At 48.6% G+C, this 25,996-nt stretch overlaps 1 protein-coding gene across 3 annotated transcripts; it reads right to left on the minus strand.

Annotated features, from left to right (window-relative positions):
* Nucleotides 1-339: 339 nt before the first annotated feature.
* Nucleotides 340-24,280, minus strand: CD34 (CD34 molecule). 3 transcript variants are annotated; one of them, XM_025921148.2, is made up of 9 exons: nucleotides 24,079-24,277; nucleotides 22,048-22,116; nucleotides 13,786-13,968; nucleotides 12,854-13,107; nucleotides 11,740-11,820; nucleotides 3,335-3,485; nucleotides 3,046-3,098; nucleotides 2,563-2,727; nucleotides 340-1,852 (listed from the first exon to the last, which is right to left on the minus strand). In XM_025921148.2, exons 1-9 carry the CDS (start codon nucleotides 24,155-24,157, stop codon nucleotides 1,667-1,669), a joined length of 1,221 nt encoding a protein of 406 aa, XP_025776933.2. In that variant the 5' UTR covers nucleotides 24,158-24,277; the 3' UTR covers nucleotides 340-1,666. The 3 variants fall into 3 exon arrangements, with proteins under 3 accessions (XP_025776933.2, XP_086550467.1, XP_086550468.1); XM_086694342.1 differs by lacking the exon at nucleotides 340-1,852 and adding an exon at nucleotides 1,859-1,999 and having other exon boundaries at nucleotides 24,079-24,279; XM_086694341.1 differs by lacking the exon at nucleotides 22,048-22,116 and having other exon boundaries at nucleotides 24,079-24,280.
* Between the last annotated feature and the right edge of the window lie 1,716 nt (nucleotides 24,281-25,996).

Genomic DNA, 25,996 nt, shown 5'->3' on the forward strand with positions numbered 1-25,996 from the left:
ATACGGTGACCCAAACGTGCCACTTCTCAGAAAGGCCACGAGGCCTCCAGCGCCTATGTCCTTGGCACACCACCCTCCATCCTCACGGCCCCTGCTGCATCCTGGTCTGTCTTTCTGTGACTAGACGCATCCAGATTTCCTGTGAGCTTCCCCCAGAGAGGGAGGCTTGGCCAAAGGGCAGCACCCTGGGTTTTACCTGTGTCCCCATGATGGGCCCACCTCTTTCCTGGCTAGCCCCTCTCCACCGTATCACTGCACAGTCTGGCCAGGTCTGAGGTCTGACGGGGAGACCGCTGGGTCATTCAGACACAACTGGCTGGGACAGTGACACAGAACAGATGTGTCTCAGTATCACTTTAATTACAGTATTTACACACACCATTTTTTTATTCAGAAATAAAACCCACCCAATCTTCCTCTCTCTGGAAAATTCGATTTCCAACCGTCACTGAAACCAGGATCCCTGCTTACCCCTCTGGAAAAAAACTGAAAAATGCAAATGAGAACCTGGGTCACCTACAGAGGAGGTGGCTTGTGGTGAAGGTTCTCTGGAGATGTCAAGGGGCCCTGACTACATGGAGGTGCAGAGCAGTGAGGGGATTGGAGTGAGGGAGACAGAGATCGAAAGGAGTCTGCTGGGAGACTGAGTCCACAGCTCAACCCAGGAGTCAGGGGGAGGAAGGAAGAAGCCATTGAGATCAGAGGATAAGGCCAGGACCTAGCCTCTGAGCAAGGCGCTTCCTCAGAGATGCACAAGTCAAGAGGCTTGGCTCAAAGGTCTGGTCCCATGATCCTGTCCACTCTGACCCACAGGGAGAAACAGAGGCTCAAGATGAGGCTCCATGAGCCCCAGAGAGACAAGGACTGAGCCGTTCGCTCTCTCCCACTTGCCCCCACAGGAAGGAATGCATGGACCCATGTCCCCTAACCCTGTCTCCCAAACACACACACAAGACGTTGTTCAAAACTTGGAGCCTCGTTCCAGGCTCAGCCAGAAAACGTAGCAGGCTTCTGTATGCAGATGTGGAGGGAGGTGTGGAGCTCAGGGGAAACCGGAAAGCATGAGGGAAGCCGGTGCCTGAATCCACAGTGCCTTGGCCAGGGCATAAGGGGGGCGGTTTAGGATAACAAGTCTTTCTGGCTGCATCATTACAAGGGAGCAGGCGCACTGGGTTGCTTTGGTTTCCTGATGTAGAGAAGACAGATCTGAGGAAGAAACAGGAAAAGGCAAAGCCTCCTGGGAGGAAATTGTAGCCCAGAAAAGGCCCATGCTTCCCCTGGGAGTTCCTTTAATATGGCAGAGAGGAGGGAGAGGACAGAAGCCCACGTGTGAGTGATGCAAGATCATCACCTCCCACCCCCCAACCCTGGTAGCTTCTCTGCACTTTGGCCTCCCCTCCCCCCACACCTTTACTCAGAGTCGACCCAATTCTGGGCTTAGCGAGCTGAACATGTAAATGGCAGGGGTTATCTCCCCTCCACCAAGGTGGAGAGAACCCTTCGGCCCGGTGCAGTACCGGGCCCCAGGAACAGCCTCCGAGGATGTGTGCAGCAGGTAAGAGTAGAATGCAATCGATGGTGCCTCCAGCGTGGAGGCAGCATGTGGTCAGATGCAGGGAGGGGCCCCTTCCCCAGACACTGCCCAGCCTTGCCCCACCCAGCCGAGTCACAATTCGGTATCAGCCACCACGTGTTGTCTTGCTGAATGGCCGTTTCTGGATGTGGCCTGGCCGGTCCCGTTCTCCTGAGCCCCTCGGTTCACACTGGCCTTTCCCTGAGCCTCAGGGGAGGCCCCAGGGCCTGAGCTATAGCCCTGGCCTCCACCGTTCTCCGTGTAATAAGGGTCTTCGCCCTAGACAGTGTATAAATAAAGGAGCATTATCTGGTAAGCAGGGGAGTGAGGCAGGGGTGGGGGGAGATGAGGTGGGAGGGAGAGAAGGGGGCTGCAGCTGCATGTGCAGACTCCTTTCTTCCTGAAGAGCAGTCAGGGTTCCAGCTCCTAGAGGAGAAAGGACAGAGGAGAGGCACAACACCGTGCCACCGCAACTCCATAACCAGCTCCCGCCAGACACCAGGCAGTTCCCAGGATGGAATGCCCTCCCCAGAGTGGGTAGCAGGCCAGAAGCCAAGAGTCAAACCCCAGCCTTGTCCTCCCTCATCCAGAACACTCCAACAGTAGATTTTCCTTCCATAAGGGCCCTTCTGGTGAGCTAAGTGGCACCCACGGACATTTAATATACATGTCAATAAGTGTGATTGATTTAGCAGCCTGTTCTGGTATACCCAGCTGAACTATCCCGGGCAAAATCATAAACGGATGACATGAGCCATCTGCTGCCACAGTGAGCAGGTGGGCTGGCCCCAGTTAGTGACTCCTTTCCAATCTGCTATATATTATTCAGACTTGTCCATGGACATGGTAATGTGCATTCTGCACGTCCATGTGTAAAAGCACGGAAGTACCTTTCCTGGTATGTCTCCTCCCCATTCCAGGACATTTATGGACCTCCCCAGAAGACCACTATCTTCCTCATTTCCTTTGCCCTGGACCCCCAAACTGACCAGCCTTTCTCCTGTGGGGCTCCAACTGCGGCGCTTCATCAGGAAATAGCCAGTGGTGCCCAAGACAGCCAGTAGGATCCCTGAGGTGACCAGGGCAATCAGGGTCTTGCGGGAATAGACCTGGTGGCTCCCAACATCTTGTTCAGAGAAGGCTTTGATCCCAAGCTTGAAGGGAAGACAGAAAAGACAGCCTGTCACCTGTGGGATGTGAGTTCTAGAAGAGAAGCCCAGCCCACGCTAGACCCAACAGCGGATGAACACAGGAAGTCTTGGACCTCAGGGATTTTTCTAAAGAGGACTTAAGACTGACATCTTTTAAAACCATAAAATTTTGGTTCAAGCTCAGACAGGTAAGGACTGTTGGAGAAGGGCGGAGAAGTAGGAAGGACAAGTCTAGAAAAGATAAGTACTTTCTCTTCCACTCCAGTGACTCCCCTGACCCAATTTTCCCATTGAGAATTCCCATCACCTTAGAGAACTTACCCTTTTCAGGTCAGGCTGGTGCTTTTTCAGAAGACGGAGCTTACTGGAAAGTTCTAGAATGAGAAACAGGGATTGCTGAATCTAGAAGCAGGAAGAGCTCATCCTCCTGTGCCCTCCTGTGATGTTCTAGATGATGCTCTGATGCCCAGGGTGCTCCATCTCCCAAAGTCAGCCTGGCTCTTCTCCCCAGCACCTGTGCTCTTTGAGCTAAGATACCAGATTTCTACCCAGGATTGTCTAACCTCAGCCCCACTCCCTCCCTAGACCCCAAGACAGATGCACCCCTTACCTGTCTTGTTGGCCAAGAGCAGCAGCAGGCAGTGAGGCTTCGCTTCAGACTGGGCCAGGAGCAGGGAACACATGCCAGCCACAGTGTCAGCCTGCCCCTTCTCACACAGGACTTGAGTCAGTTCCTCTCCATTATCCTTCTTAAATTCCTCCTGGCAACATAGAGAGAAATGGGGAACAGAAGACGAAATTATTCATATACCCTGAGCTGCATCCAGAGTCTCAGGTAGTAATCCTGATGAAAGTCACACTATGACTCTCTAAACAAGAAGGATCCTTTCTTCCTAAAAAATTTAACTGGGAAAAAAAAAAAAAAATCCGGTGAACTACAGATGTGCCAAAACACAATAAGAAAAAAACTCAAAAATTGCCCCGTCCCGAAACATCTATCAGTGTCCTAGGTGGGGCTGTAAGAGGACCAGAGCAGAAATTCAGGAAACACTGTCTTATTTAAGGATTGCCCATGGACACATACACTATTTCAAATTAAATTCAAACAGCAAATATGAATAGTGTATTACTGATGGAGAGAAAATCCTTTGTTTCAAGATTATAAAAGCCCCAAGTGTTGGAGGAAAAGCCAAGGGAAGGGAGTAGAGAACAAGTCTATGGCTATAGACCCAGTGGCATCCTTGGGCCCTTCCATCTTACCCCCCAACGGGGCTCACGAGGAGCATGGTTGAAACTGAAATGGTGTTTTTGTCCAGTCTACCATCCCCCTTTCCCCACTAAAAGCATGGAAGCCAGTTTTACATGAGGTCCACAGATGGTTCCAGTTGCTGTCTGGTCCCGAGGACTCAGGAACTTGGCCCCAGGAGATAAGCTCTCATGATTCTTTGCCAGTTGAGTCCTGGGACAGAGATGAATTGGAAACACTGGCTGTGCCCTTCCAACACCCTGTTCTCACACCTCCCAGGATGTGTTCCAGCAGCTTCCAATCAGAGCGGCCTCCCCTGCACAGGAAAGGAACCGAAACCAAGACTCTCTCCTCTGTCCGGATGGCAGATGGTGAGGAGGAAATGCCTGAACGGCTCCGACAACTTTCCTGTTCGGGGAAAACTGCTGGGGCGTGTGAGGGGCATCCGAACTGAGCCTCCGTGGAGGAGACAGCTTCCTGTTTGTGGGGCAGGACTGCTCCTTGTGGGCCTCCCAGCTTGGAAAGCAGCCTGGGTATTTTCCTACTGCTGTGGCCCACGGCAGGAAAACCCAGGATCCTTTGCTTCTGCACACGGCAAGGTCAGGGTTGGCCTCAGGCCCCAGCTTTCTTCTATCAGCTGGACTTGAAGGGAGCTGGGTGGAACTCAATGGGCTTGGAGGAGGCCAGAAGAGCAGGGCTAGCTAACCTTCAGGTCACAGAGACAGGAGTTCAGAGGTAGCCTCAGAAGCCCCTCAAGAACCAAGGGCACAGAAAAATGCACTCTCAGGGCACTGCTGCTTCAACTCTCAAGAAAAGGTCTCTAAGGGGGCCTACTGGGTGGCTCAGTCGGTTAAGAGTCCGACTTCTGCTCAGGTCATGATCTCACAGTTTGTGAGTTCGAGCCCACGTTGGGCTCTGTGCTGACAGCTCAGAGCCTGGAGCCTGCTTCGGATTCTGGGTCTCCCTCTCTCTTTGCCCTGCCCCCCACTCACACTCTGTCTCTCTCGTTCTCAAAAATAAATAAGCATTTAAAAAGCAAAGCAAAGAAAAGGTCTCCGAGGAAGTACTTGGATAGAGGCTCTGTCTCTGGAAAAATCTGGCTCTTGAAAACAGCATTTGCTGTGGGCATTCTGGATACCACTGGATATGATCAGCAGTGTCTTTCTTCTCTAGGCCCCTTTCTCTTTGGGAGCCTAACGTTGCTTCCCTGGGAGCACCCTCCCAAACACCATGCCTTCTGGATGAGGAGGAGGGAAGTCCCCTCCTGGACAACTCTGGCCTCCTGGAGCGTCTCTGGTTGAAATCTATCTCTCCAGAGAGAGGCAGAGGGACAGGGCTCCTGCACAATCTAAACAAACCACACAAAATGGCACGTCCTCAACCTGCAGAGTCCTAAGAAGCTGCACCTTAACCATATTCAGCTCTTCTGACATTTACCAAGCCCTGAATGGAAGACACTGTGTGCAAATCTCTGCACATGTATCATGGGGGGGGGGGGGTAGCTATGAATTCCACATAGCCAAAGCTCTTAGTTTGCATGCATGGCAATGAAAACAAATGATGGTCACTATGTCTCAGGCACTGTGCCAAGTGCTTTACATATAGTGACTCATTTAGACCTTGTACAACCCTTCAAGATGGGTGTTATTATTCTCCCCATTTTAGAGATGAAGAAACTGAGGCACAAAGACACAAGTGACAGAGCTAGTTACACGGTAAGTACCACGAGGAAGGTACAGCTAAAGTTCTATGGACATTCAAAGGAGGGTGAGCATACCTCAGGTTGGGGGTTATCAGAAACACCTCAAAGTAAGCCTTGAAGAATGGGGAGAATGTGTGCAGGGAAAGCTGGTCAGGAAAGGCCTTCAGATTGAGGGTGCCATTATGGGGAGCCCAAGTGTGTGAGAGCCTGTGACCTTCACAGCCCTGCCTATATGAAAAGGAAGAACATGGCCCTCTTCCTTGGAAATCCCATCCTTCAAGACTCAACTCAAACCCCAGCTCCCCAGTGAGACTGGCCCTATCTCCCATAGACCCGGCATCAATCTTGCCTCTGCGATTGACTAGAGTCTTTGCAAGACATACAACTAGTCTGAGCGTGAGGTTCCTCAGTCGAAGACTGAGCTATGACTAAAGCGGTGTTGTATAAAGAGCCCCCAACAAAGTGCGTGGAACCCAATGCGCACTTGACAAAGGGCAGCTGGTATTGTTACCATCAATGATAGTAATATACCATATACCGTAGCCCTTAGAACCCACACTTCGGTGTCTGATCATCTTCTGCCTTACTGTCATTGCCATTTCTCTCTGACTAGACAGTACGACTCCTTAATGGGGAGAATGGGCGTACGTTACATAATTTTGAACCCAGAGGACACTAAACGTAGCACCAAACAAACAGAAGAACCCAGTGAATTGTCGTTCAGCTTAAAGTTCCAACTGGTCTGGCTTCCACGCAGGGTCCCTCCACCCTTCACTTAGTTTCTTGGACTAAATTCAAGGGAATAACAGTGGCCAGCCTCCCACTCTGGAATCCAACAGCATCAGTGAATTGTGTTTGAGCCTGGAGAGGAGCAGGTGGATCCTGAACAAAGCACAATGCTTCTCTGGACGCTTGAAATAAACATCCTCCCCCCAGAGAGGCTGTGGGCAGATATCATGGGAGAGTGGGCAGGAGGAAGCCACAGACTGCCATTTTGCTCATGAGAATCAGATTTGTTAGCCCCTAACCACATCTGCTCACACATGTTGCTTTGCAAAAATAATAACTACAATGATAAAACCATCTAACCTTTCTAGAGCAGCATTCTCAAACTTTGCCAAGACTCTTAACATGTTAAGGAAGCATGTTCATTAAGCACTTGGAGTAGGGAGAGAGGGACAGGTATTTTTCCAAATCATCCTTAAAATTTTTTCCCAATGTGGGGCGCCTGGGGGGCTCAGTGAGTTGAGCGTCAGACTCTTGATTTTGGCTCGGGTCAGGATCTCAAGTTTCGTGAGTTTGAGCCAGCTTTGGGCTCTGACCTGACAGCCAAATCTGCTTGGGATTCTCTCTATTCTTCTCTCCCCGCCCCTCCCCCGCTCGCGCTCTCCCTCTCTCAAAATAAACTTTTTTAAATGTTTGTTTATTTTTGAGAGAGCGACAGCAGACAGACAGAGTGTGAATGGGGGAGGGGTAGGCAGAGAGGGTGACAGAGAATCCGAAGCAGGCTCCAGGCTCCAAACTGTCAGCACAGAGCCTGATGGTGGGGCTCGAACTCACAAAACACGAGATCATGATCTGAGGAGAAGCCGGATGCTCGACCAACTGAGCCACCCAGGTGCCCCTCAGGATAAATTTTAAGAAATGAAAAAAAAAATTTTTTTTCCTAATGATGAGATTTTTAGGATCAATTTTCATTCTCTCTCCCTCCCTCCCTCTCTTTCTCATTTTATCTATTTTGGTGTGACCTTGACGTGGCAGGTAAAACCCTGTTTTCATTTAGAGACTGGAGTGAAGGACTCTGCTACAAGTCACCCCACCGGTGAGCAGCTGACCACGAGCGAGGAGTAAGACTGTCTCCAGATCTCAGGCTCTCACCAGGAGACACATGGTCTTCATCTGTCCTCCATCTGTAAGTTATTTTTTCTGCATGGAAACTGACCTTTAGTGTTTGGGCAGAGGGCAAGGAAGGCGTGGGCTGGGGGGATATGATCTGGAGGCTGGAAGCAGCCTGCCTTAGATGAAAATACGACAGAATAAGGACGATGAGAGCTAGCTGAGGAAATACGACCTCTGCATGTAAACACAGGTGGCTCTAAAGAAAGGTAGTTCTAAAAAACAAACTAGTGGGCAAAGGGCTTGAATAGAGATTTCTCCAAAGAGGATACGCAAAGGCCAATAAGCACATGAAAAGATGCTCGGCATCACTAATCACTAGCAAATGCCGATCCACAGTACGATGAGCTATCACCTCATGCCCATTAGGGCGCTTACTATCAGAAAAACCCAGAACATAGCTAATGCTGGTAAGAATGTGGACATGTCAGAACCTGTGCCCTGTGGGTTGCAAAATGGTGCCGCTGCTATGGAAACCAGTATGGCGGGTCTTCGAAAATTTAAAAATAGATTTACCATATAATCCAGCAATTCCACTTCCGGGTATGTGCCCCCCCCGCCCCCAAAATGAAATCAGAGTGTTGAAGAGGTATTTGTACACCCATGTTCATAACAGCATCAGTCCCAACAGCAGAAGATGGAAGCGACCCAGTGTTCATTGGTGGATGAAGGGATAAGCATGATGCGGTATAGACATGATTCAGCCTTAAAAAGGAAGGAAATCCTGACACATGCTACAACATGGATGAACCTCGAGGACATTATGCTCCGTGATAGAAGCCAGTCACACAAAGAGAAATACCGTATGATTCCACTCCTATGAAGTACCTGGAGTAGTCCGATCACAGAGGCAGAAAGTAGAAGGGTAGTTGCCAGGGGCGAGGAGGTGGGGGGAATGGGAAGTTGTTTCATGGGTGTAGAGTTTCAGTTCTGGAAGATGAAAAGACTTCTGGAGACTGCACCACAATGCGAACGTTCTTAATACCACTGAACTATATGCGGACGTATACATGGTTAAGATGGTCCATTTCATGTTATGTGTCTTTTACCACCATTAAAAAATTTCTTGGTGTATTTCCCTGGATAAATGGGGGGACAGCATAAGAGAACAAAGTAAGCTCACATTGTGGAAACGATTTGGGAACCCATAACCACAAAAACTAAATTACCCTGACACTGCAGCCGAGAGAATGAAAGTCAGACTCAGAGTGACGGGTCCTGCAAATGAGGGCTCTAAGACGGAGTAGCAGGTGCTTGAGAAGACGGTAGGGGTTGCCCTCCCCCCCCCCCCCCCCCCCCCGGCTGATAGGGGTGATTTCTGCCTAGAGGTGAAGGAGGGGGAGCAAAAGGAGAGTAGTTGAGAAATGAATGCCTGCAGGATGCAGGTACAGAAGACAGGCGGAATAATCCACACAGTGGGAGCTGAAAGGTTGGATACTCAGTACATCCCAGTGCAGAGTGAGTGTCTGGATAGCTGAAAACTTGCACACGTATTTCCGTTACGGGAGTACACGGGAGGCAGGAGCACGCCGACATTGCACAAGTACTCAAGGACATAATGTTAGGGGAATTCAAATCCTTCATGCTTCTCCTTAGGGTGTGAGTAGGGCTTGAGTTTCCCACGGTTCGAACCAGTCCCTTAAGGCCCCCTGACACCGGGGGCAAATGCAACCTAAGGAAAACTAGGAGGCACCACGCCACTCACTCATGGCCTTGGGAACAGATTGATGATCAAATAAGCACACAGTAGGACTCAAGGGAAAGGAATCTGAAACACAATCCGGAGCTTTGGCTAGAGATTCTGAACAATGATTGCTGCCCGGGGGGGAAATTACCTTGGGGAGACTTAGGAGGCACTGCTGCTTGGGGACTAGGGAGGAGGAACCCTCAGGAAGAGAGGGGGGATCAACGGTGACAGAGGGGCCAGGGAAAAGTAGCACGACCAAGGGGTCACCAGAGAGTTGATTCACCGTGAATGGTGCAGAGGCCTTCTTTAGCATAGTGGAGGGACTGCTGTCTTTGCACGTCCCTGCTCACAGATGCTCCCCAGATCTCAGAGACGAGAGAGCAGACCTTCTCAGCTGTGGCATGAATGACGAGACAGTAAAGACCACAGAGAGAAAGCAACCACAGTAAGAGGAGTTATTTCTGGAGTAGCGGTCAGTTTCCAGCACTTGTCCTGTATGGTGACCCTAGTTAAATGTGAGCCTTGAAGGGCAATGGACAGACACTTAGATTGCCCTGCAATTGGCTCTAAATCAGTGGCACGCAGAAGCAGCATTTTGGCACAGACCAGTGTGATACACAGGAAAATAAGTGCTTCACCAGGATATTACAAAAAAAAAAAAAAAAAAAAAAAAAGTCGTTTTTTAAGCTATAATTAACAAAGGGTTTGGCGATGTTTTTTTTAATAAGGAGAGTTGAAAATAGGTATCAGAAACACACAGAGTATTACTTGTACTTTGTATGCTCATGTTTAAGTTGACTAGTCTGCAAATTGCACTTAGTTGTTCTATTGTGTGAGCCCCTGTGTTTGCAATTCCTGTATTACTTGTACATTGTATATTCATGTTTAAGTTCACTATTTTGCATCGTGCACTTATCCTATTGTGCGAACTTATGTCTTTGCAATTCCCATTGTTTTTAGAAGTCCTGGGCTAAACAAAGACCTTAGGCATAATTCTAAAAGATCTGTGAGTCAGAATGACCCAACTGATAATCACAGGTACGATATGGGCAGTCAGAATGGACAAAATAAATAACTGAATGCCCTCTACAGACTATAGGCTACCCATGTGCGTGTGTACATGTCACACGTCACACATACAGTTCCCTTAAATGGATTCCCAACTTATAAGGAAATGTTTTTTCCTACAAGTGAATAGGAAGAGTCCTGTCATTCCATTCTTCGTCGAGGAAACTGTAACTGTCAGGAAATTGGATTTACTGAAACAAAGCAAGGACGTCTGCTATCAACATTCAAAGTTAACGCTGAGCTGTATGGTCTAACCAATGCAATAAGATGTGAAACTTAAACAAGGCATTAACTACTAAAAAGGAGGAGAAAAACAATGTATGGTGGCAGACAACATGACAGCTTGCCTTGAAAACAAAAAAGAATCAAGTAAAGAGGTCTTGAAATTAACAAGTAAGTTAAAGAAAATGGCTAAACCTAAGATAAATTTTCAAAACTTTCAATATATGTTGGGAACGTATATTGAAAAGTTGGAAGTTTTCAACTTTATAATATACCAGCAATGATCGATTAGAATATTTAATGGGAAATCTGTATTATAAATAAACTTTAAAAGTCCATAAAGCCTACCAGAAAAACAAACAAACAAACAAACAAACAAACAAACTAGCTTTTAGTTTTTAAAAACTAAAAAGATAATATGCTGAATGATACAAGAGAAGACCAGAAAAATAGAGAGAGACTTTAGAGCAGTTCCAATGAAAATGTTAACATTTCTTTTTTTAATGTTGACAAGATGTTTCTAAAGTTTTTCTAAAACAACAGACAAAAAAATAAACTTTTTATGGTGTAGTGAGCCAAGACCTGCATGGCTGGATATTAAAGAGTACTATAATATAAAAGTAGAATAATTTAAAAAAACTTAAAATAGGCAAAAAATGACAAACTGAACAAAATATCTCTGTAGAATATGCCCTGGGACAAATACAAATTTAATACAAGCTAAAAAACAGCATTCCAGTCAACAAAGGGGATCATTCAATAAACAATGTGAGGAAAGACGGTTATATGGAAAATGTGGCATTACAGCACAAAAGAATTCTAAACGGATTAAAGAGTTATATATAAATAATAAGCAAATTGGCACTTCAGGTCACTAGTGTGTATTTCACTAAGGACTTTCTTAACATGAAAGCAACCTTAAGTCTGACATGTATATATTAAATGTACTACAGAGGAGGGGAAAAAGTTAACTCAATTTTAAAAAAATTGTCCTTGCCTTCTTTGCCCGCCAGATGGGGCCTCTTACTCCCTAAACCCAAAGCTCTGTATTTGAAAGCGCCTGACCAGCTAAGTTCTCCCCACCCCCACCGAAGTCTGGTCCAGTCCAAGAGGGCTTAAGGATGTTCGGAAGGGATTGTGGGAGAAGAGGGAGGAGGAAAGGATAGGGGTGAGGTGGAGGGGAGTTTGACTTACACAGCTGGAGGTCTCATTTAGCTCTAGGCAGATACCTTGGGTCAATTTCACTTCTTTGACTCGGGAACATTTGATTTCTCCCTGTAGTAAAACAAAAACAAAGTAAATAAGCCAGTATCTTTGCCCCTCGTTTTTACCCCCACCTCTTGTCCAGTTTGATTTCTGTGGGGGTACTCTCTTAAGAGGTTTTAGGAAAAAGGAAATTTAAAAATGGCAGGGGACTAGATGTATAAATTGGTGTTAGTCTCTTCCTCCTTCTTACACCCATCCCCATCAGATAATCAAAACTTTTGTTACCAGCCTGGGCTTGCCAACAAGCAGCTCTTTGCAATCTTGGTAAACATGAGCTTGGCTGGTGCAGAAATGGAAGAGGGGACGAAATTTACCCATTGGGGCTGTTCTCCCTGCCGTGGATCATACACATGCAGTGAGGCCATAGAAGCACTAAGGTAATGGGGGTGGCCAGGCTGATCCTGGTGACACTCATTTTCCTCCTGGTCCCCAGGGCTCTCCAGATTCCTATTCTGGTTCCTTTAAAAACAGAAACCAGGCAGGTCCCTTGAGCCTGCCCCCAGGCACCACGCACCCTCATATTTTCTACCCTTCCTGCCCCAAACTGTTGACAGCCACAGACCCCAAGGCTGAGCTCACCATCCTTGGTCTGCCCAGTTCTTCACTGCTTCTCTATACCTGACATACCACCAAACTCTCTCATCTACAGGAAATGGTGGTGGTCCTAAACATTGTTTGCAAGTCGCCCCATTAAATAGAGGATGGTTTCCAAATACGCTCAAAGGGAAATGGTGCCCTGGTCAAAGCCCAGACCAAGAGGTACTAGAAAGAACCACAGCCGACTGCATGGACCCCCAAGAATCCCCCTTTACTTTCAACTCCCTAGAAATGAAATACCCACAGCATATGTCAGCGACCTGTCTCCACTCCTCCCTTCCCCTTTCTATCTTGGCCAGCAATATTTAAGCTGCATATTTTCCATGTTAATTCTTACATGACCCAAATCTGACTGGCTGGGATGAGGAGAGGTTGAGGGGAGGAGAGGGTTTGCATACATACGAAGCGAGGGGGCAATCTGCCACTTTTGGCCCAATTCACCTACCTTGATGGTACTTGGGGTGGGAGAAAATGATGCATAAGGCTCAGTGGAGGATGTCACACTGATGGTGCTGTTATATGGGGGATCGGAAACATTTCCGGGGAGCATGCTGGGCTTCAAAGTCATGTCTGAAGCTGAAAAGTTGGTTGTGGTGGAAAACGCTGTAACAGTTAAAGAGGTCTGTGGCTGGACAGAAGAGTTCCCCGTTCCAGGCACTGGGGTGATCTCAGAGGTAGAAGTGAAGTTGACTGTAGTCTCTGAAATAGACCAAAACACATGTTTTGCATGCACATGTTTTCATACACACACACACACACACACACACACACACACACACACACACACCTATACACATCTCAGTTCACTGTCTTGAATTAAAACTTTACAGATAACGATACTGACCTGGACTTCAAACCAGAAAAGGGAATCGCGGGAGTTAAGAGTTACTTCATATCCTAACCCCTACCAAACTCATTTCAAGCCAGCTACTGGAACCATGGCTATCACTGAGAATGTACGAGAGGTGCTTTCAGGATTCTGATGCTGAACTGGAATCTGGTTCACCCCGAAGAAGTCAAAAACCAGTGTGAACCTGTACATACTTTCTTTCACTTAGAAGAGATCAGAGATGTCTAGGGAGTCCTCATCTGATCCTTATTTTATCACTAAGCTGAACTCAGCATGAAAACAGGGTACAAGGAGAGTTACTGGTCAGGATCAGCAGCCAAAGTGTTGGCCTGAGAAAGCCATCACTACAGGAATTGTCAGGAGTCTACCTCAGGGCACCCTAAACATGATGCACAAACCATGCTTCGCAGGACTTGTATGTTTCCATCTGCGGGGGAAGGCAGGGCTAAGGGAGGTCTCCAGGCATCCTAATGCTTTACCCAAGCACCAGCCACATCCTTCTGGGGCCCGAGACAAACACTTTTTACCTGAGATGGCTGTTGCGGTCCCATTGCGGTCTTGAGAGACAGGGTATGGCATGGTAATTCCAAGAGGACTTAGTGTGGTGGCTTCCTGGCTGGACACATTTGCGGAAACAGTTGAACTTGTATGTGAGGTGGCTGACTCTGTGGTAACAGTGGTCCTGGTTTGTGTATTTGTGAACCCAGAGGCTATCGAGAAACAAGGAGGAAAAGTCAGAACCTAAATCATCCTGGAGACTTAGGACATCATGACATCAAGACTATCCTCCTGGACAGGAGAATTTCTCACTGCTAGATTTTCCCTAAGAAGATAAGGAAGGAAAGGCTTGTACGCATCAAGTGTCCAGTATAGTACCATTTGCAGGAGGGAAAAGTTGCAAACAGCTAAATGAATTTCAATGGGATAACTGCTGTATGCGCTTAACGTACCAGAATCATTACAAATAAAGAAATATAAAAAAACTAAAGCCACATGAGAATACGAGGCAATGTTTAGAACATGTTAAATAGAATATTAAAATATCAACTTATATCTGAGTAAACATTGCAAAGATCTAAAGTATGGGGGAAGATTTCCTTTTTAACGTGTCTGTCTCTCTTTCTGTCACCCTCCAGCCGTTCCATTCATATACTCTGGGAATAGCCACTAGATTCATGCCACCTCTATTCAATCCCCTTAAAAATCTTCTATCTGTCCAAGACTCCCCCATTCCCAAACTCTAGTCTTTCCCTCATGGCCTGCAAACCCATCCTCCTTGCCTTTTGTTGAGAAACTCAGTAAGTGACCCCACGATTTCTTTTAAGAACCTCTGACCAGTGGATGTTCTAGAGAACTTAAGGCCTGGTTTCTCATCAAATGTAGGAAGATAGCTTAGTTCTGCCTTCTCCAATAACTAGGTAGTTTAATGTGCGTGTGTGCGTGTGTGTGTGTGTGTGTGTGTGTGTGTGTGTTTACCAACCTCTAAGAGTGAGGGTCTTTCCTTACCTGGATTGTTTTGGGAGAATTAATGACAAATAACTTAAATTGATATAGTATAATATTCCTGGATTGAATTATTCTCTGAAGATCTTCATGAGGGTCCTTGTCCTTCTGTGTTTCCTAGGGGTACCTATCAATGACATCCTTACATCCAGAAAGGAGAAACTTCCCTGAACGTTAGAGTCTGTATTCTATTCCTCCTCCTACTCTGCCCTGCTCCCAACCATGAGGCGTCCATGGGGCCAACAGAGATGTACCCTCTCGTCTAGATCATACGCTGGGGACCAGAACTCCTAGAAATTCTTGCCCAAATGCCTCTTTTCTCACTTGAGGATCCTCATGGGGCCTTTTCTCCCAGTCCATCCTTCTGAGGGTGAACCGCAGTACCAGGGTATGGACCTCCAAGGCACAAGGGTGGCCAAGAGGTGGCAGTTTCAGGGAGAAGGTGTACACATGAAGCATGCGGATAGTGTGTCCCTTGCATGCATGCAAGATCCCCTACAGTGAGCCAGGGTTGGGGGTAAAAAGAAGAGAAGCGGGACAGGAGGGAGCCAAGGGCCATCTCTTCCTGCTCAGCCACACGGTGGCACTGAATTCTGAGACTGAGAGGGTCCCAAATTCAAACCCGGCCTTCCAGGTGGCCATTGGGTATGTTTTTCAAGGTAAGGGGATAGAGGACATTTCATTTATAAGCTCACAGGCCTGATTGTAACTTTGAAGTATTTAGACATATGGTATGAGGGCCTCTATTCCATTCTTGGCTTGGGCCCCATAAATGCTATAGGATCGACTTGGTACCCAGAGCTCAGCACCCACAGTACCACCCTCAAGGAAAGGCCCCTGAGGATCCCAGGCCACCCTAAAGCTTGTCTTTCAATTTTCCTGATTGAGATCTACAGCTGTAATTTTGGGAGGTCTCCAGGTAAATGGCAATGTAGACTGACAACTCTTCTTTCCCTCAGCATCAAGAGGGAAGTTAGGCATTAGTTTCAATGCTTCCCCTAAAAGCAGTGACAAGTCTCACTGTCCCACATCTGCCTCCCTTCCCACCTGCTGCAAGTAGATGGATATAAATGGTGAATGAGGGGCGCCTGGGTGGCGCAGTCGGTTAAGCATCCGACTTCAACCAGGTCACGATCTCGCGGTCCGTGAGTTCGAGCCCCGCGTCGGGCTCTGGGCTGATGGCTCAGAGCCTGGAGCCTGTTTCCGATTCTGTGTCTCCCTCTCTCTCTGCCCCTCCCCCGTTCATGCTCTGTCTCTCTCTGTCCCAAAAATAAATAAACTTTGAAAAAAAAAAAAAAAAAAAGCTTTAAAAAAAAAAAAAAAAAAATGGTGAATGCAACAATCATATCTTGACATTACGTGCATGTGAGCAGGAGGATGAAATGATAGTACCACCTGCATTTTAGAGATAAGAGCCTGAATCACGCAAGGTTTTGGCCAAGAGGGGAGGCCGTAGTTCAGCGCAGGGAACACTGGGGCCACTGAGGTTTAGCTGACTCTTGAGTAGAAGTAGCAAGAAGGTCAGAGAGTCGAAACTGCTAAGAACCAGGATGCATCCTCCGCACCTCTGGAGAGAAAAGGATGGGCTCCTACCTGGGTTAGGCAGGAGGTGGGTTTACCAAAATGAAATAGGTGTGAAAGCAGACCCAGTCTTCCCCGGGCCCTTAGACAGGACCCGCTCAGCAATCTGCCCCTAAGCTATGAACTCACCACAGGGGGCGGGTGGCGGGAGCAGGCGGATACTGACCTGAAGGATCATCCTCCCCAGGTACCATTCCAAGGCACCACTGGAACTCCCCGTTGACATCATTCTTCCTGCCCACCCTTTCCTCCTCTTCCTTCCAACACATCAGTTCCTGGGAATCCTATCTGGCTCAGGCTGACCCAGCCCTTTGCGCTTTCCAAAGAAAGCTGCGCCTGACTGAGGTGATGTCATGCTTTTGAAGCCCCTCCCCAGGGCCTCCTTCACCCAGACAAACAGTTCTGAACTCTTCCAGATGTGAGCGGAGACCTGCTGCTAGCTCGGAGGGCGGAGGGCCTGTGCCAGAGAAGTGAAGCGACTCTGGACCCAGGCCAGCTACCGACCCGCTGGGGTCGGGCTCCCAGCTGCCGCAGCCACCTCCCACCCACCACCGGGCCAAACGCTGAGGAGCAGGTAGCACGATCCACCTGCCAAGAAAATGAAATCCCAACCTCAGATGCATGGCCCTGAGCGCGCTGTGAGCAAGGAAGCCTCTGAGACCCTGGAGAAACAGGTCAAAGAGGGAGGGCAGAAAGGCAAGGCTAGGTGACGGGATACGTGAGGGGGTGTAGAGCGAGGGAACAAGGTGGTGGAAGACCTGGAGACCAATCCAACCGGGTGCTGCGGTGTAGGGACTAGCAGGCAGGAAGTGTCTTAATTTCACAGTCTCTAGGGCTCCCTTTCTGGAGCTCCCACGAAGAGACTGCACCTTGGAGGAAAAACATTTATAAGAATCAAGATCGACCACGTGTCTCTGTCTATCCTAGCTTCTCGCCCCCATCCAAGGCATTAAACTATCAAATGCTGACCTTTCTTGATCTGATTCTGTTCTCCAACTCTGTAAGGGAGCAATCGCGGCTTCCCAGTTCGATTCTAGGAAACGATCAACGAAACCTCCACTCCATTCCGTTCTAGACTGGAGCCTTCCAGACAAACAGCCGTTAGCCCCAACCCAACAGGGTGTTTACAGTACAATTTAAAATGAACAAAAGGCCATCTTATGTTGTTTACCTTCCATCCTACCTTTATTAACTGTGTCCCCCTAAGTACCCTATGTGACTCTAGATATCCTATTTGATCCTAACTCATGAGCTTGGGGCAAAGGGAAGAGACAAGATATCAGAAAGTTAGCGGAATAAGGATAAGAAGCCAAAGACGCCAAACAGAGGTCACAGAATTCATGGAGTAAAAGTTTTGCATTTAACTTACAGGTACTTATTCAGAGGCAATTATTCTTGTTTTACACCAAGTTCTAACAAGCTTGGTTATCTGATATCCTAGTTAAAGCTAAAAATTGGAGACTCTTAGAAGCAAACATCAAGGAGAAACGACAGTTTAAAAAAGAAGAAACAGATAAATGAAAAACAGACATGAGTATTAAAGCCCACACTGGTCATGGGATGCCTGCCTGGGTGGCTCAGTCGGTTGAGCACCAGACTTTGGCTCAGGTCATGATCTCCCGGTTCGTGGGTTCGAGCCCCGCATCATGCTCTGTGCTGACAGCTCGGAGCCTGGAGCCTGCTTCAGATTTTGTGTCTCCCTCTCTCTCTGCCCCTTCTCAGCTCACTCTCTCTTTCTCTCTCTCTCTCAAAAAAATAAATACATGTGAAAAAACACACACACTGGTCTGGAATCATTTACAGTAGGAGGAAATAAATATATACACCTTAGTAAGCATTAACAAAGTCACTGAGCTGCACCATAACTAAATTATTTTCATGATCCATCTGAGTCATGAAAGTTAAAGTCCTATTTCTGAGGGGTACACGGAGGAAGCAAAGGCATAATGTAATACATGTTTAAGAGATTCCTACCTACAATTAGTAAATTGGAGAATCTTTTCATCCTGAAAGAGGGCTTACAAATCCTCAGAGATCCAGAATGCTCTGCTACTTAAATAGCTAAATGCCTATGCTCTCCTATGCTCAGTCTTGCTTTCCAAAGACCCCCTTAGGTTTAGTTGTGGTTTTTTTGCTTTTTATTTTTTCTTTTTTTGTTTTTGTTTTTTGTTTTTTCTTGTGTGTGTGTTTTTTTTTTTTTTTTTTTTTTTTTGCTGGTATTGTTTCCTGATCTCCTCCTGGCCAGCTAGCCCCGTTCCACCATTCCTTTCCAATTCTGCTGCCCTGCCTGAGAGGAGTTTCTTCCAGAAAATCTTGGGTGTCTCAGCCCACAGGGATATAGTAGCAGGAAGAAGAAGCCTGCTGGACTCTGCTGGGAACCCACAGCCCATGTTTCTGAGAAGAGAAGGAAACCTCAGAAGAAAGAGCTTGGGCTCTGCAGTCAGACCATGTTCAAAGGCTTCTCTACCATGTTCTAGCTGTGAGGGCTTGGGGGGAAGCTTCTTCAACTCTCTAAACATTCCCTATAAAATGGGAATAAAAATATTCCCTAACTCCTAGTTGTTTTGAGGAATAAAGGAGATAAGAAGCATAAAGCAGTTAGCCTCTCTGGTAAACGCTCAAGAAACAGCAGTTATCTTTAGTATAGGGCCCCTTCCTTCTGCTTCTCAGAGACCCTGAGACACGTCTCTCCACCACTTATCTGGCACAAAATCATAAACTCTGTTTCCTGAGTATAGGTCTTGTCACCTCAGTTACATTATAAATTTCTTTAGTGCCGGAAACATCTCTGATACTCGTTTGTTTTCTCAGGGTGCTTAGCACAATCCTCTGAGTTCAGAAAAAGCACTTAGATTGAATGGCGACCATGTCAGGCATGTTCATACCAACCAACCACATCTATGTAGCGTGGTCTCATTCAATGCCGTATTTTAGGAGGGAGTTTGTTAAATTAGGGAGTGTCCGTGAAAGGATAACCAGAATTAGGAGAGCTCTAGAAAGCAAGTCATATGGTTGAGGGCCAGGAGTTATTTCATCTAGATCAGGGGTCTGCAAATAGCTGGCGGACCAAATCCACCCGCGGGCTGTCTGTTGTACGGCCAGGGAGCTAAGAAGGGCTTTTACATGCTTAAAGTGTTGTATAATTAAACAGAGTAGAATATGCCTAAGAGACTACATATGGCTTCCAGAGTCTAAAATATTTCCTATGTGGCTCTTGACAGAAAAAGTTTGCTAACCTCTGATCCAGAAAAGAAGAATTTGGGGAGGGAGAATAAGTAACTTTCTTCAAGATTCATTTCATGCATGTATTCATTCGTATTGGTCATAAGCACCCATGACGTGCAAAGGACCATGCACAGAAGAAAAGAAAATTCTTTCCTGAGGTTTGGGGTTAAGGTCATGACAATTTCAACAAATCCCTGTCCTCAAGGAGCTTTATAATCTAGTGGGGCCAGAAAGATCGTTAAGGATTGTCTTGAAGAAGGATCATATTAATTCCATGGTAGTTTAAAGAAGAGAATTAGATTAGAAGCCACTGAAGATTAGCCAATTCTAATTAAGAATAGAAGTTAATGATCAGATGATTCAAGAAAGCTAATTTCATTGTAACACAAAGTAAGGCTTAAAATGCCGGGGGGGGGGGGGCTTACTATTATTTTTTTTAATGGAATGAACAACTCTGGGAGGTGGTGAGCCACCCATCTTCTCCGGGAACATTTAGGAAGCATCCTTGTTACAGGTCTCCCCGAGTCTGGGCATCTTGGACCAGAACAAAGAACTGGGCTGATGCCTTCCTATGGTTTAGTGGCTCACTGAGACGTGAGCGTAAACCAAGCGTCTGTGGCCTGAGTGAACAGCGGACTCTGACCTCTCTTTAATATTCAAATACCTTGTCTTGGACCCCATCGACTTACCACGGAAGCCTGGTCTCCTGCACTTTCTCTGGGGGCCCACTTTTCTCCCAGTCACCTCTTCCTTCATTCCCCTAATCGCCACTGACTCTCTTTCTGCAACTCTGTGCCTCCCTGTGCTCAGGCACTGTGGTTCTGCTTCACCGTAGGCCAGCCGAGGACTTGTTCCTTTATTCCCCGCAAAGCACACTAACACCAGGCGGGCGTGTGTTTATCAAAGGTTTGAGAGCACGGAGCCAGATTACAGCCCAGCCCGGAAGAGACAACGGCATAAGCCTGAAATTCCAGACATTACTGTGCTAAGCATGCATGCCACACCGTAAGGAGTTTCTCCTCGCTGGGTCTTTTCCACCCTCAGGCACCACTGCCTCTCTGATGGTCCAGGCACCTCCCTTCCTCTCTCTCTACTCCTTCTGGGCTCTGCATTCCCTCAGCCGGTGTCTCTCGGGCCCATCAAACACAAAGTTCCGATGTATTCTACCATGCTCAGCAATGAACCTCCTGTCTGCCCCTGAACCTCCAAGGCCCGTCCAGGGGTCCAGGTTACTTTCACCCAGAGACTCGTTAAGGCATTTTCTGTAACAACAGAACTCGCTACCTAGAAGTGCCATCCCACTAAAAGGTACCAGCTGTGGGTTCTTTGGGGTCTTTCCCCGCCAAACCAGGAAGAAGCAGATGAAGCCAACTAAGCCCAAAGGCCTTTTCTTTTACATCCAAAGGGAAGCGACTGGTCCCCGGGGTGGGCCCCAGAGTGCAGGTGCTAAGAAGTCCACCTTGGCCCGTCCCCCGTTCATTGGCCTCTCACTCTCCCAAGACGCACGCATCTTTCTCCTTAGCAAAGTCAGGGGCCGTGGAGACTAAAAATTGTAGATAATGTGTTTTTATTTCGTAGCTGAGGAGGGAAGAGAATGTTCTCATTAGAGAAGTCAAGACCCAGACAAATAGGAAATTCTGCCCTGGCAACTTGGAGCATTTTCTTTTGGAGGGTGGTGTTTTTGTTCTTGTTTCCATACCTTCACCTTCTGAATTCTCCACACTTGGGGGCCATTTAAGTTAGATCAGGCAAAGTCAAGGAGAGAGGGAGGCCAGGCCCCCCGAGGGTGGAGCCGAATAGCCATCCAGCCCTGAAAGTGAGCCCAGGCCCTCCTGCCCAGGGTCTAAAGGAAATCAGGCAGTGAGACCATACGGAGTGGAATTTGTTCCTACTTTTTTATTTGTTTTTGTAAGACTCTGCGCCCGAGTTTATCTGCTGCAGTTTGGCACTCCTTGCCCCGAGCTTTTGGAGACAAAGACTCAAAGTAGGAAGAACAGGAGGACAAGTGAACAAGGAGGCCCAGGAGGTGGAGCTAAAGGGATAAGAAAAAGATGCCCAGAAGTGTTTTATCCGTCAAACAGGAAGGCCGTGGAAGACTTGCATTTGCAAAGGTTGTGCCAGCTGGACTGGCCCGACAAGGGGACCACTGGGGACCACTGAATTAGTCAGAGGTCCCCAAGGCTGCTCCTCGTCGGTCGCTATATGGCAGAGAGTCAAAGGGTGGAGTCCTCTCTCCTCTGGAAAATATCTGATAAAATTCTTTTCCCTTTTCTTTTTTCCCCTCTTACACGTAGCCCCAGACAGGATATGGGTGTGGGGTCAGCATGCACGACGGAAGAAGAGGAATGTGAAGGGGCGGGCCTTGGGGGGGGGTGTCCTTACAGAGGGAGGAAGGAGATAGGCCATGGAGGGCTTGGAGGGGACAGACACCCGGAGGCCCACAAATGGGGCTTCCTAATAACCTGAAAGGCTTCTCTTACCTGTTGGTGGCAGGGGAGTGCTACCTGGCGCCTCATTCTGACTCTGGTCGCCCCCCAAAGCAGCTTCATCTGCAACAAAAAGAGTCTACTTTTGGTCGGACCGCTGTGCCCATCTTTACGCCAACTTCTCACAGAGCACAGAAAGACCTTCCCAGAACAAAGCCCTCTGTCAGTGTACATGATGAGAAGACCCCCGGTGCCCTAAAGTTTGCAATAATCACACGGAACTCCTGCAAATGTCCCTCGGTCAGCGTTTCAAGGTACAGTCACTCACTCATCTATCCCCCAATGTAGACCAGGACAGAAAATGACTCCCAGTGTTAAAGAAAGAAACAAACCCTAGAAAGTTCTCAGGCAAGACGAAAGGCTACACATTGGCTCAAGTAGTCTGGCAAGATTGAGGGTCGGGACCCATGTCCCAGCTGTCACCCCCAAAGCTGAGACGGTGAGATTCTCGGCATATCTGCCCCAGATTTTGCAGGAGTTAAGTCGCTCCCCCCACCCCCCACTATGAGCCAAGGCGAGACTGAGACTGGCCAGCTGAGGAAATAAAAAAAGGGTGGGCCTCACTCGGCCCAGGACCAGGTCATCATGAGCTGTGTAAAGGAGAGTGAAGCATCTGATCAGCTGTTGATCGGCTCCACTGTGTTATGAGGGTGCCGTCTAGCACCCAGGGGAGTTCCCCTATCCTAGTGTTTCCACATTGAAATGACAGCTTTTTCTCTGCCCCAGAGGGCAGGTCTGGGGCTGCCGAACTGGTCAACTCAGAGCCTAACTTAGAGCTTTCCCAAGCCCGGAGTCTCTCTCCAACTGGGTGGGCCCAACGCTGACACCAGAGGACACTGAGAGCAAAGGAGTCCCTGGCAGGCCCAGGTCACTCTGTGGGGCCATAGTGGGTGGCCTGTAGGATGAGTACGTGTAGGGAACTGGGGGCCCTAGAGGGCTGGAAGCAGAATCTTGAGCAAAAAGGAGAACAGCTTACAATGTTTAAAACCCTCTAAAGGCAATGAGAGGAGATAGAGAATGCTCTCCCCAAATGAAAGCAATTAAGAATAAATACTTACTGTCTATGATTTCTTTACCAAAGTGAGAGCAAGATCCTAAGAAGTAGGAGCAAGTGTGGGTGAGCAGAAGGGTGTCCACGAGCCTGCTGACATATTCCCTAGTTCTAGAACTTGGAGGGGGAAGAGGAAGAATGCCCCCAAATGTAACAGGTTGGAGTTGGTGCCAGGGTCGGGGGGGGGGGGGGTGGCGATGGGGAGACGGAGGCAGGGCGCACAACAGACCCCATCTGCTGCCACCTTCTCTCCAGGGGAGTGGGTGTGGGTGTCGGAAGAGGGAGTTGTAATTTAGCTTTCAGATCTTAAATGTAAGCATTCTTTCCCGGACTGTTGTTCATTCCACACCCCCTGGTCACCTCACTCAGCCTGCCTCCGGCGCCTCCTGGGCGTTGGAGCTGGGGCCTTGTCCCAGGTTGGCCTCTCTCCCATCCTTAAATTTCGGGCTCGCCCAGTGCCGGTGGTGGTGGTGGTGGTGGTGGTCGGTGGGCGCCTGCGCTCTCTTCCCAGCACCCGCTCCGGCCTGGGCTTTCTCAATCAACCCCCAGGCGCAAAACTTTTCCTGCTTCTGTCCCCCCCTCTCCTGGCTCTGGCTCCATCTTTGCGCTCCGGACCTTTGGCCACAGCCTCTGGCATCTTCGAAGCGCTGTACTTTAGAGACAGTGCGAACGAGTCGCACTGTTCCACTACCGGGAAGCTCAGAGAGCTCCGCCCGGTTTACACCTGGGCTGGTTGACACTCGCGGCGCGGTCGCCCGCCCTGCCTCCCCGTCCACCCCAGCGCTTCCCAGGTAGTGCGCCGGTCCCAGGGCGGCCCTGGTCCCACCGGAGCCGGGAGCCGCCGTGGGCGCGGGGCGTGGGTTGGGGCAGCTGGGGGGGGGGGGGTCCCTTCCCTGCGCGTCCCCGGGCTCTGCGCGCTCGGCTCCGGGAGAGCGGGACCCTCCCCGCCGCCCGGGCGCGCGGCCGGTACTCACGCAGCAGACTGAGCAGGCAGAGCGCGGTCCAGCCCCGCGGCATCCCGCGCCCGGCGCGCGCGCCCCTGCCGACCAGCATCCTTCCCGCGCCGCTCCGCAGAGATGCGCACAGCCCGAGACGCGCTCGGCCCGCGGGACGCGCTGCCCCCGCCCTCCGCCCGGGAGCGGGGTGGGCGATCGGGCTTTTTCCCCTCCCCTCCCTCTATATTCCTGGCAAGGCCGGCCCCTCTCCTTGGCCGCCACAACCGTGAGCTTCCCCACTTGGTCCCACAGGCGGAGGACGTTAGCAGGGGCTGGGGTTGCCGCCGTGGAGGCCAAAAAAGGTGGAGGTTTGTGCGGGCCCCAGATACTTGTTCAACTTTATATAGAGGCCCCGTCTTACTCCTTCAAGCTCAACTTCCACTCGACTTTTAACCCCTTTGTGTCAGCCTGGCCGGTGGCGGGGGGCAAGTTTCCCCTGACTTCTGTGTGCTTGTGTGTGCGTGTGCGTGTGTGTGTGCGCGCGCGCCTGTGTGTGTGTTTTCTTTCCTTTTTGTTTTCCTTTATTTTTAACTTTTGAGCCGAGAACCATCTTGCCAAAAGGACTCTACTGTGAGGACCCTAGTTTACAAAAGTGAGCATTTTGCTAATCAGGTAAAAACGTAGCCCCTGCCCAATCTGATGCATTTAATGACAGTCACACCAGAGACTGTGCTGCATGTTAATGAAGCATGAAGAGTGAGCAGGACACATAAATAACTGTAATTATTCATTTCACCCGTCCAAACCATCCTTATTGATTTTCTTTTCACTTTTTTCCCCTGCAAGATCTGTCTGTGTTAATTTGGAGGCGTTTTTCCTGTGACCGTTCCTAATTTTCCACGTACTTTGAGCCTGTCACCATCGCCATAAAAACAAAGGACTCTCCTGGCATCTGGGACACCCTCTCTCCCGTCACCTCCTCTCCAGCTCTGGGTCTGAGACTCTACAGGCTTTGTCTAGCTCTTTCATCAGGAAAAGGACTTCCCCTGACCCCACCCTCTACTACCTGTGGATCCTGGAGCTCCCTCTTCCTCACTAGTTGTTCTAGATGTTGGTAATCTGAACTGCAGAAACTCTGAGCTGGGCTGTCAGCCTTGTGGCAGACTGGATTGGATGGGGGAGGAAGACGCTGGAGGGGAGAGGGGCCGGAGGCGGAGATGATGGCACCAGGGAGCAGATAAGGGAAGCCACAGTCTGCGAACATGCTCTGAGATCCTGAATGGAATCACAGGATTACTAACACCCAGTCGGGTCTCTCCCATGATATGCGCCCTGTACAGCCCAAGTTGGGAGGAAGGAAGGTCAGACCAGCCCCCTCTGATCTTTCCTGAGTTATTTGTCTGCAGACTCCTTAACATCACGAAAGCAGACTTATCTTTATGGTCCTTCTCTGATTTACTATTATTTGGTTTGTACCGGAGAGAGAAATGGACCCAGGTCTGGAAACAAAGCTCAAAGCTCTCTATTCCGATCTTGTTGGCTAACTTGTCTTTAAATACGAAACAAAGCCTTTCATCACGTAATAAAACCAAAGGCTTAAGATGCAAATTTGATAGAATACAATGGTATGGGTATGAATCTCTCTCAAAGTGCAAATGGTGATTTGGATCTGACCACATTGTGAGATCTCAAAGGCCTGGAGCTAGGGGCAGAAAAAGCTGAAAAATACATGTTTAAATCAGGCCTTTGTCCTTGGGACTCCCAATTAATAGAGAAAAGAGGTTAGCTCCTCTTCCAACCCCTCTCTCAACTCCCCCTCAACATTCTCAGCTCCGGAGACTGGGTCTGCTTCACACCCAGAGGTTGTGAACAAAATGTGGACTTATAATCCTTGCTAGATAGGAAAACCAATTTGGTCAGTGTGGATCTTCCTTCATTCTCAGTAGTTTCTTTTCGT

The sequence above is a fragment of the Puma concolor genome, chromosome E4 (genome assembly GCF_028749965.1).
Source record: "Puma concolor isolate L17-30 chromosome E4, mPumCon1.1.hap2, whole genome shotgun sequence".
Lineage (NCBI taxonomy): Eukaryota > Metazoa > Chordata > Mammalia > Carnivora > Felidae > Puma > Puma concolor.

Excerpts from the sequence above, each read along its gene's own strand:
- CD34 (XM_025921148.2), bottom strand. The coding sequence starts at position 24,157 with ATGCTGGTCGGCAGGGGCGCGCGCGCCGGGCGCGGGATGCCGCGGGGC. Across the intron at positions 22,117-24,078 it reads CTGCCTGCTCAGTCTGCTGC|ATGAAGCTGCTTTGGGGGGC; the intron begins GTGAGTACCGGC and ends TTTTTGTTGCAG. Across the intron at positions 3,486-11,739 it reads TAAATGAGACCTCCAGCTGT|GAGGAATTTAAGAAGGATAA; the intron begins GTAAGTCAAACT and ends CTATGTTGCCAG.